Genomic DNA, 11973 nt, shown 5'->3' with positions numbered 1-11973 from the left:
AAACAAAAAATATATAATATTATTTAAAAACGTATATTACAAAAATAATTTCAACCAACGATTGAACAGCTTATTTAGTCAAAGATTCTAAAATTATTACGGAACAATATTACATGGCATATGTAACGATAATAAGGAATTTCATTCGCCGACACAGACTAAATTAACATTTTCCAATCAAAATCGCGACCACCGATAGAAAATTCCACACGGCAATATTTGTTTACAATTCAAAATTTCCGGCGAAAAATCTTGTAGTCTATTATATTTTTTCTTATTATATAAAGTTCAGTGGTTTTATAATAACATTAACATAATTTCTATAATTCAGGGGGCAGTTTGTCAAAGGTGGATTTCGATAGCTTAATGGAACATGTACGTAATATGCTATTAACCCCTTAACAACAGCACATATTCTGTTGTCAAAGGTCTGCGAATCGGTCACCGAGTTAGCTCAGTCAGTAGAGTAGAAGTAGCAGTAGCGACCGATAATATCATGTGTAACCGGGGCCAATAATAATGCAAAACTATAATTTTGAATAGCATAGATAAAAAAGCGTTTGATTGTTAACTATATATAGGTTACATAATAAAATAATATAGCATATTTGAAATATAATTTTAGAAATTATTTTAGCGTCATTTAAAATATGCAAAACAATTTAAAAAGAAAATAGGTATCTTACCAAAAAATTTATTCACCTAGCGATTGAATAAAAATTTGTCGAAATGTAATTTAGCCGGTAGTCAAAGCAGAAACCGAGTTATCTGTGGGACTGTAATACCCTTTTAAATGAAACAACTTTATTATATATTTTTCTACATGTAATGAAAAATATTGAACAGACTAAAGCTTTTCGAGTTTTATTTCGTTTTTTGTACATTAACAAATTGTTTAAAGTCCAATACCTGAATTTTCGAGACATGAGTGAAGTACATCGACATATTTTGAAATTGTTAAAGTATAGTATGTATAGTGTCCACGCATTCATATGAGCAAAATGTAATCAAATTTTTCTTATAAATACAAATTGACTAGTTATATAAACACTAAAAATGCACTTAACACACTGCGCTTAACCGTAGCCTAACGTAAATAACAAGCCTGAGCGCTCACATCCCTATTTTAATGTTTTGATCAAATAGGAGGCGAACGATTTATTTCATTTTCTTGTTTACTTGATCGGCGTTGCACGTTTTATTCGTTTCTTCGTAATTGGTTACTTGTTATTCGGATTTAATTATCGAAAAATTTCGGAAGGAATAATATTTTGTAATAATGGTGAATAAATGTATTGTTCCGTTTTGCCAAGGGAATTATACAATTGAACAAAAAGTACATTCCTTTCGTTTTCCTAAAGATGAACACATGTTTCAAAAATGGATATCTGCAATTCCGAGAAAAGATTGGAAACCTACTTGCATTCACGAGTAAGCATGATCTATTGAATAAAGTGCATGACCAGGATTTCAGATTTTAACTAAATTCCTTACATTGTTACAAAATTATAATACATTACATAGCTATGTTATTTGTTTTATTATTATTAGTTGTAATGTGAGTGAGTAGCATGTTTATTGAAATTTATTAATTTTATTAATAATTTAATTACAAATAATAATTATATTTTTTTTTCTAAGGTATGTGAAAAGCACTCTCCAGCTGAGGCCATCATTACTAAAAAATCTTCATTTGATGCTAAATCTGGAAAGATGATTTTGACTTCTCTCGAGAGGCCAAGATTAAAAAAAGATTCAGTTCCTTCAATATTTCCTGGATGCCCAGACTACTACAGCACATCAGTAACTCTCAGGGTATTGCCGGATAAAAAGAGGCAGCGAATGGAAAGTTTGAATATTGACAATGCAATTACAAAAAGCCTGATGGAGCACAGTCAATATTTAACAAAAAACAAAATAAATAGTTTTTCTGAATTGTGCGACAAAGTAAAGGAACTTAAACTTTCTAAATTTTGGAATGTCGTATGTCAAGACAATGATATCTTATTTTTTAATTTATCACATGATGTACCAACAGAAATAGTTTATCTACTCGTGGTAAACAAGGAATTAGAACTGAAATTGTTTTTAAAAGTGTTCGCTTACAATTTATTAATGATATTGAGTCTCCGATAAATGTCAATTATATGTTTGATATAACGACTATTTTGGATGAAGTTGAAAAAAAAGAGAGAGATGGTCTTTTCAACAATAAAAAGGATAATTTGTCAAACCTAAAAGAATTGTTAAAAATTGTAAAAGATAATGACAAAGATAATGAAGTTTTTTTTCAATTTTTTTATAATCAATAACGTCACACCACTACTGCTCTAATAGAGGCAAGTAAATACTGTTGTACCGAATTTAATTTAAAATATGTTTTGTTGGGGAAATTCCAAACGGATGCTTTAGAGTCTAGGTTTGGTCTATACAGACAATTGTCTGGAACTAATTATAATGTATCACTTAGACAAATCTTTGAGTCAGAAAAAAAAATTAAGAATCTCCAGTGTTTTGAAAAATAAATTAATTGGCTGTCTAAAGACTATTAAAGATGAATTCAGTGAAGATGTCAATGATAATTTCCTGGATCCATCAAAATATGAAAATTTACAGCTTGATGAAAATGATTTTGACTTGGAAGATGAAAAACCAATTATTGTATACGTTGCTGGATATTGTCTACATATAGCTCTGAAAAAGCTTAATTGGTGTCCATTATGTAAAGACTTGATGTCATTGGATAGATCAATGGAAGATGTGGACCCTTCATTTTCTGTCATTGCTAATGTGGACAGGGGTGGTTTGAAATATCCATCTGAAGCTATTATTGATTTAGTAACCTATAATTATTGTGTAGTAAAGAAATTAACAAGTGGATACTTTTGGAATATATTTAAAGAGGAACAAAGACAGAGAATGATGGCTATCAAAATAACAAATTCAATTTTAGATGATCATGAATTTAGTTATTGGCCAGACTGTGATAATGGTCATGCTGCAATTGATATATGTAATAGAATTTTGTATAGTGCTACTAATTGTTTGTTAAATAATTTTTGTAAAATGAAAAATGATACAAACACTAAACATAAAAATGTCAGAAAAATGTTAACGTTTCATGATTAGATGTTTAATAAAATTTTTAAACACTTTACAAGGCTTGTTTATTTACGTTACTACATATATGTAAACAAAATGCGTTCGCCTCCTAAATGAAATTTGCATAATGAGCACTCAGGCTTGTACTTACGTTAGGCTACGGCTTAACACACATTGATATATATATATATATATATATATATATATATATATATATATATTTCCATAATAAAAAAGTTGATAAATGCAAAATGGGCAAATAAATTTAACAAAATATGTATTAATGAAAACCTCGTTCCTAAATATATATATAATATATATATATATATATATACAGTTTTCAAGAAAATCAACCGCGTTAATATAATTATTATGTTTTCTAATTAAAATTTTATTAAAAAACTAAAATTATTATTGTTCATGTTTATTAATATAAATAATTGCAAAAAGCTTTTTCGATATAAAATATATCATCGTCGGTGCAAAATATTTTTAAATAGAAACGAAAATTACCGTTTATAAACAAATGACGTCATAGAGTATAACTTAATTTTAAGCGCGAAACATTTTTGAAAATGTTATTATTAATTATTATATACCATATATTTAACATATTGATAAAATTAACTTTAAATTATTTAGGTTTAATTATTAGAATTAAACAAAATAGATTTAAATTTAAAAATTGCTGAAAAAATTATCATAAAGTAAATCAACAAAATAAAAAGCAAAAATCAGCCATATCATCATACTATAATATTCATGTTTCCAAGTTTATATTATTATCATTGTCATTGTAAATATCATTATTATTATTATTGTTGTTGTTGTTGCTGTTGTTATTGTTGTTTTTGTTGTTGCTGTTGTCGACAATGATGATGTTGCTGTTGTTGCTGCAATTATTAACATTATTGTTGGTGTTGTTGTCATGGTCGTTGGCATCTCTAACATGATTAACATTGTTGTTTGTAGTAACATGGTTGTTGGTGGTGGTAACGTGGTTGTTATTGTTGTTATTGGTAGTGAGAGGATTATTAATTAGTTTAGATAACTGTTTGTGAGTCGGAAGTACTGTTATACTTTGTAACTGAACATTTAATTTTCGAATTTTTATTTCTATTAATATGGCTTCGGCTATCTTTATGGTGAAAGAATCGGAGTTTTTGTAAAGAACATTTGTGTTATTGTCGAGAATTGAACGTATTAATGTTGTATTATGTGTTGTTTTTATATGAGATTTGATCGCACCTTCTCTTTTGTGCATGGTAAGTCGACGAGAAAGTTGAGTGGTGGTCATTCTAATTCTTATATATGAAGAAGTTTGGTGCACACAGTTACCAATAAGACAGGAAAATTCATATATAAGATGACTATTTTTCATAATGGAATTGTTGTTGGGTTGACAGTTATTTTTGATTATCATGTGTGATGTTTTGGCGTTTTTATAATATATTCTTAACTTAATTTTGCAATTGGGATTGACGGGTTTGATATTGTTGTAAATTAGTTTTCTTAAAATGTTTTCATCTGTTTTATATGAAGTGGACATGATGTTGCGGTAATATAGAATAATATCTTTATCATTATTATTATTGTTGTTGTGGATGCTGTTGGTAGTATTGTTATTATTATTGGCGTTATTGTAGTAGGTGTTGTTTTGTTACTAAAGTTGTTGACTATGATGTTGTGATACTATGATGTGATACCATCATGTGATACCATCATGATTGTGATACCATCATAGTATCACATTGTGAGACTATGATGTTGTGATCTGGATTATTGTTGTTATTATTGACTTCATCGTTGTTGTTGTTGACAATGCTTTCGTTATAATTATTAGTATTATGAATAATATTTTTATAGTGATTATTGTGATTATTGTTGAAATTATTGTTGTTGTTATCGTTATCAATATTAAGATTACTGTTATTGTTGTTGTTATTAATGATGTTAATAAAGTTGGCAATGGAGTTATCATTATCAATAGAAAGATTATTGTTGTTGGTGATAATATTGCTTCTGGTAACTCTGTTGAAGTTATTATTATTGTTGTTACTGATATTTCTTAATTTAAATTTAATTACATTGTTAATATCTGATATTTGATAACCATTATTAACAAGTAATTTTTTAATGCGATTCAATTCTGTATTGATGTCATTTTGAGTAGTTGAGTGTATTATTGCTCGGCTGACGAAGGCTTTGATAGTATTCAGTTTATATTCTTTCGTACATTCACTTTGTCCATTAAGACAAATTCCTTTGTTGGTTTCTTTCACATAAACTGAGATGCTGAAACTACGTTTATCATGTTTAACGAGCACATCCAGAAACGGTAATGATTTTTCTTTTTCTAATTCAATTGTGAATTTAACTTTTAATGATAAAACGTGGTAACGAGTAAATTGATCATGTCTTGTTCATCAAATGCGACAAAAATATCATCAACATATCGAGTGTAAATGTATGGTTTTAAATGTGGATGTTGTTCAAACGTCTTGTTTTCTAAATGTCCTAAATAAAAATTAACGAAAAGTACTCCTAGTGGCGAACCCATGGCTATACCAACAATTTGTTTATACATTTTTCCTGTTGGACTAATGAAGGGTGCCTCGGTTGTACAAATTTCCAAAAGCGATTTGAGATGAGATTTGGGAATTTTGATGGGGGACATATTTGAATTGTAAACCGTATTGAAAATGATGTCAATTGTGTCTTTCACCGGTACGTTTGTAAATAAGGATTCCACATCAAGTGATGCAACGTATTTGGCTGATGAATTAGTATTTTAAATTTCGATGAATTCGCGTGAAGATTTCAAGTTGTAATCGTTGGGAACATAAGGAGTCAAGAGTTTACATAATAATTTGGCTATTGATATGTTACGGTAGGAATCTGGCTAATGATGGGTCTCAATGGATTGTCAGTTTTATGAGTTTTCACATTACCATAAATGTAACCAGGTTGGAATTCGCCAAAAAGAGAAGGAATTTTATCACTAGGACAATGTCTGTTGATTCGGTGGATGATTTTGATGAGTTTGACTTTTAGTGATGGTGTAGGATCAGTTTTTATTATTTTAAATTTAGTGGTGTCGTTTAATATTGTGCTCAATTTTCCAAAATAATCATCTTTATTTAGAATGACATACATTGACGCTTTATCAACATGACGGATAACAATATTTTGGTTTTGTTTCAACTGTTTCTTATTTCTTGTGTAATTAATTTGCTATTAAAATTGTCTCTTTGTTTTTTGGATTCAGCTTGTAACTGAATACCAATCGAAGGATTGACGGTAATTAAATTTTTCTTTTCATATTCAATAATATCGTTCATTAATTTTTCTATTTCGATTATCTTATCTATTTTATTAGGTTTTTTTTTATAAAAATGACAGTTGATGCCTAGATATATATATATATATATATATATATATATATATATATATATATATATATATATACAGTTGTTCAAAAAATCCACCGACGATTCAGCATTAACAAGTTTTATGGTTGATTTTCTAATATTTTGAACTAGTTCTTTACAATTAAGTCTATTCAAAATGTTGAAATCCATTTTATAATCGTTTATGATTTTAATTGTTAAAATTAATCAAGCAAGATCCCATTTTTATAATCGTTTATTTTTTATATTATTATTAAAATTATGCATATAGATCTATTTCGACGTAAAGTCATCATCAGTGCAATATATTTTAAATAAATTCTATTAATAGTTAATTAGTTGTATTTTTTAATATATTAAAATAAAATAAAAGTAACGAAATAAAAACGCAAAGGTTCATTGAAATTAGTAAACAAAATATTTGAAATTATACGATTGTTCATGCTACGTGGCCGTTGTCAAGATGGCAACCAACAATGTCACAAATTTGAAGCGCGAAATTAATTAGAATAACGTTTCTATTATTATTATTATTATTAATATTATTAATTATTATTATTATTTTTATTATTATCATTATTATTATTATTGTTATTATCGTTATCATTATTATTATTATTATTATCATCATCATCATCATCATTACCATTATTATTATTGTTGTTGTAGTTGTTGTTCTTTTTATTGTTGCTGTTGTTGTTGCTATCGTTGTTTGTATTATTGTTATCGTCGTCATCATTGTTATTAAAAGTATTATTATTATTATGATTATTATTATTATTATCGATGACGTTAAAATTATTGGCAACAATGTTGACGTTGTTAATTAATCTATGCGTAGGGAGAGTTGTTTTAATTTGTTGTTGGTTGTTCAATGTAGGTTTTTGCATTTCTATTAGAATGGCAAGATTTTGATATTGTTGGGTACTATAGATGATGGTTGTGTTGTCATTTAGTATACCTCTGGTGATTGTTGTGTTGTGTTTGTCAAGGAGATGGGTTTTAATGGCACCTTCTCTCTTATGCATCGTCAATCTCCGTGATAAATCCGTGGTAGTCATGCCGATATATAATGATTTTAGACGCATACAATCGTCAACTGGACAGGAAAATTTATATATGACATGACTACGTTTCAGTTGTGATTCAACACGTGGTGTGCAATTATTTATTAAGATGAGGTTTGATGTTTTAGTGTTTTTATAAAAAATCCTTAGTTTGATTTTATCATTAGGATCTGTAGGAATTATTTTATTTTTTATTATATTCTTCATTATCAATTCATCGATTTTATAAGAGGAAGACATGAAATTACGGTAGTACAGTATAATATCCTTCTTTTTGTTGTTATTATTGTCATTATCAGTGTTGTTGTTATGGGTGTCGACATTGTTATTTTCGTTGCTATTATTTTCAGGGTTATTACAGATGCCGTTGATGTTATTGTAAATTCTATCATTGTTGTTATTGTTGTTGTTATTGTTATTGAATTTATTGTTAACCTGATCATAGTGTTTAGTGATTTATTATATATATATATTAAGGATGCACCAAAGTTTGGCCTCGGCTCTGGCCAAATCAGGCCCCTGCCAAATCTGACCCCGGCCTGATTTGGTGGTCGGATTTAGGGCCGGATTTAAGCGTCTATCAACATTTAAAAATGTTATAAATAGAAAAAAATTTTTATTGAATCAATTAATTTTATGTCAATAAGTTAAAGACTAAGCGTATATGACACATAATAACAACATCACTAATTGTGAGGTGAGCTGGACAATTTTCTTTATGCTATAACATGGGTTATACATAAATTATGAGCTGATCTTTGTGTAAAAGAACTTGTGCACGTGTATATACTATATAATTGTATATAATGGATCATATAGCTACATAATATATATATATACATAATATATATATATATATATATATATATATATGTGTGTGTGTGTGTGTGTGTGTGTGTGTGTGTGTGTGTGTGTGTGTGTGTGTGTGTGTGTGTGTGTGTGTGTGTGTGTTAGTAATAGACCATAATTTTTACAATATTCTATAAATTCTACCGAATGTTTGATTTGGTAAAATTTATAGAATATTGTAAATATATATATATATATATATATATATATATATATATACATGGTATGTTTAAGAACATGGTATGTTAAAGGTTAAGCTAGGCATACATGACACATAATTACAACATCACTAATATTGAGGTGAGCTGGACAATTTTCTTTATGATATAACATGGGTTATACATAAATTATGAGCTGATCTTTGTGTAAAAGAACTTGTGCACGGGTATATACTATATAATTGTACATAATGGATCATATAGCTACATAATATATATATATATATATATATATATATATATATATATATTGTGAATAAAATCAATAATATTCATAGCACGACTATAGAAAATACTAACAAACCAATCCAGTTTGAGTATGTCTCTAGGGTCGTCTCTCCTGAAGCAATTGTTAATCTTTCAGATTTTCAAATGTGCACGCCAGATGAATTGCGTAAAATAGTTTGTGACTCCCCTGGCAGTTCTTGTTCTCTTGATCTGATTCCAACATACATATTTAAAAAATTTATAGATCTTTTTTTGCCATTTTTGACATTTTTTGTCAACCAATGTTTATCAACTAGCAGTTTTCCCAACCCTTTGAAACATGCTATTGTAACCCCACTTCTAAAAAAATCAAATTTGGACGACAACGTTTTATCAAATTACCGTCCTATCTCTAATCTTTCATTCATTTCTAAAGTCATTGAACGAGTTGTTATCAAACAATTGTTACAGCATTTAAACAAAAATAATTTGTTGCCAAAGAATCAATCCGGCTATCGTCAATATTTTTCCACAGAAACTGCACTCATTGATATTTTCTCCCAGTTGTTCTCTTCAGTTGACAGTCAATGCGTTTCTTTTTTAGCATTACTTGATATGAGTGCTGCATTTGATTGTGTCGATCATACTCGTCTCATATATAAACTCTCCACAAATTTTTTTCTCTCTGATTCAGTCTTATCGTGGTTCGCTTCCTATCTTTTAGGCTGCACCCAGCAGGTTTCTTACAACAACACTCTCTCTGACATAAACTATCGTTTGGTGTCCCCCAGGAATCTGTGTTGGGACCTCTGTTGTTTCTTATGTACACTGCTGATGTTTTTGATATCATTCAAAAATATGAGTTCAGCTCCCACGCCTTTGCTGATGATATTCAGTTATTGGTTTCTTGTCCTGTTGATTCGATTGATGCTTCTCTGAATGAACTGACTGACTGTCTCATCGAAATTGGATCTTGGATGAGTATGAATCAGTTAAAGTTAAATCAATCTAAAACACAAATATTACCGGTTGGTTCTTGGCAGCAGCTGTCGAAGGTCAACATTTCATCGATCAGTGTCGGCAATGACATCATTGAATTTTCCACATCTGTCCGTAGTCTTGGAGTTATTATTGACTCAAACTTAAAGATGGATTTACATATTAATAATTTAGTGAGGGTCTGCTCCAATCAACTCCGTTTATTACGCAATGTCAAAAAATCACTAAACACGTCTGTTCTTCAAAGCTTGGTTTCCTCTTTCGTCTTTTCCAGACTAGACTACTGCAATGGTCTTTTTTATGGTGTCACCAAAAGGTCTTTTTCAAAGCTTCAGTCAATACAGAATCGTGCGGCCAAGCTAGTTTTTGGTGGTTCGTGGTTCGATCATGTTACGCCTATTTTGAGCAGGTTGCACTGGTTGAGGGTTGAAAAACGTGTTTCCTTCAAGTTGGCAGTTTTGATGTTTAAATGTGTCAATAATACAGCACCTCCCTACCTCATCGATAGATTTGAATCATACAAATCTCATTTTTCAAAATATTCCTTCCGATCAACCGAGCGCAATTTATTTTTTATCCCGACCACAAACTTGGTGACGGGTTCCCGCAACTTTGCAGTTCTTGGCCCGATTGTTTGGAATGGTTTATCTCCATACTTACGTGACCCTAACCTATCATATTTACAATTTCGAAGTCAACTTAAAACTTATTTATTTGCACAATGAATATCCGTCTTATTTGTCTATGATTTAGTAGCGCTTTTGAGATTCAACAATAAAAAAGCGCTGTATATAAATTTCCGTAATAATAATAATAATATATAATTTGATATGAGGTTCTCAGATAAACATGTACGGTTGAAGATTACACCCCATTTTGCAGTTAGAAGTTTTTTAAATAAAATTTCAACAACACTGCTAGTATTTTTCTTTTAAATTTATTCGTTTATTTTATTTTCAACAATATATAGGCTCCGACGATAGCATTAGCCGAAACGGCCGTCATCCAAACTTCACAGTTTAAACAAAACAGCTTCGTGTTGTTGAAATTTTATTTAAAAAACTTCTAACTGCAAAATGGGATGTAATCTTCAACCGTACATGTTTATCTGAGAACCTCATACCAAATTATATACGTCATCAACCCCGAGGTTCCTCCAGTCTCCAACGTACTTCTCCAAAAGAAGTGATAGGCAATGAGCTAACTAAATTAATAATTAAACATAAATTATTATCGCAATAATATGACAATCTTCTTCAATCTTTATCTAAAAATCCTATACGAATATAACACACAAGAACGCACCATTAACAACAATCCGTTTGTCTCTTCACGCGATAAAACTCAAACAATTTGTTCACTAACTTCATTATTTGCCACGCCTTAATATTTCTTTATACATATTTATTGCTAATATTATATCCAATTATTAAATATCTAATAATTCTTCAATAAATTGTCATATCATTAAATATTATTATCGACTTCCCATAATTTCTGCATTACTTCTTGTCACTATGCTAACTTTCTACACTTCAACTACGATAATAAACGAACAATTTTATTCATAATTTTTCTTTTAAATTTATTCGTTTATTTTATTTTCAACAATATATAGGCTCCGACGATGGCATTAGCCGAAACGGCCGTCAGCCAAACTTCACAGTTTAAACAAAACAGCTTCGTGTTGTTGAAAAAATTTTATTTAAAAAACTTCTAACTGCAAAATGTAACATATATATATATATATATATATATATATATATATATATGTTAGTAATAGACCATAATTTTTACAATATTCTATAAATTCTACCGAATGTTTGATTCGGTAGAATTTATAGAATATTGTAAATATATATATACATGGTATGTTTAAGAACATGGTATGTTAAAGGTTAAGCTAGGCATACATGACACATAATTACAACATCACTAATATTGAGGTGAGCTGGACAATTTTCTTTGTGCTATAACATGGGTTTTGCATAAATTATAAGCTGTGCACGTGCATACATGACACATAATAATTACATCACTAATTGTGAGGTGAGCTGGACAATTTTCTTTATGCTATAACACGGGTTATGCATAAATTATAAGCTGATCTTTGTACAGAAT

General features: G+C 29.2%; 2 protein-coding genes across 2 annotated transcripts; both read left to right on the top strand.

Annotated features, from left to right (window-relative positions):
- Nucleotides 1-1380: 1380 nt before the first annotated feature.
- Nucleotides 1381-2136, top strand: HELRODRAFT_177466 (hypothetical protein; the record flags this gene model as incomplete). Its single annotated transcript, XM_009025666.1, has 2 exons — nt 1381-1431; nt 1642-2136. The coding sequence occupies 2 exons, from the start codon at nt 1381-1383 to the stop codon at nt 2134-2136; spliced, it is 546 nt and encodes a 181-aa protein (XP_009023914.1).
- Nucleotides 2137-2457: 321 nt separating this feature from the next.
- Nucleotides 2458-3129, top strand: HELRODRAFT_177465 (hypothetical protein; the record flags this gene model as incomplete). The annotated part of the gene is made up of 1 exon (XM_009025665.1): nt 2458-3129. The coding sequence occupies one exon, from the start codon at nt 2458-2460 to the stop codon at nt 3127-3129; it is 672 nt and encodes a 223-aa protein (XP_009023913.1).
- Between the last annotated feature and the right edge of the window lie 8844 nt (nt 3130-11973).

This window comes from Helobdella robusta, assembly GCF_000326865.2.
Source record: "Helobdella robusta unplaced genomic scaffold HELROscaffold_43, whole genome shotgun sequence".
In the NCBI taxonomy this organism is placed as follows: domain Eukaryota; kingdom Metazoa; phylum Annelida; class Clitellata; order Rhynchobdellida; family Glossiphoniidae; genus Helobdella; species Helobdella robusta.
This window is presented reverse-complemented; position numbering and strand designations above follow the sequence as displayed.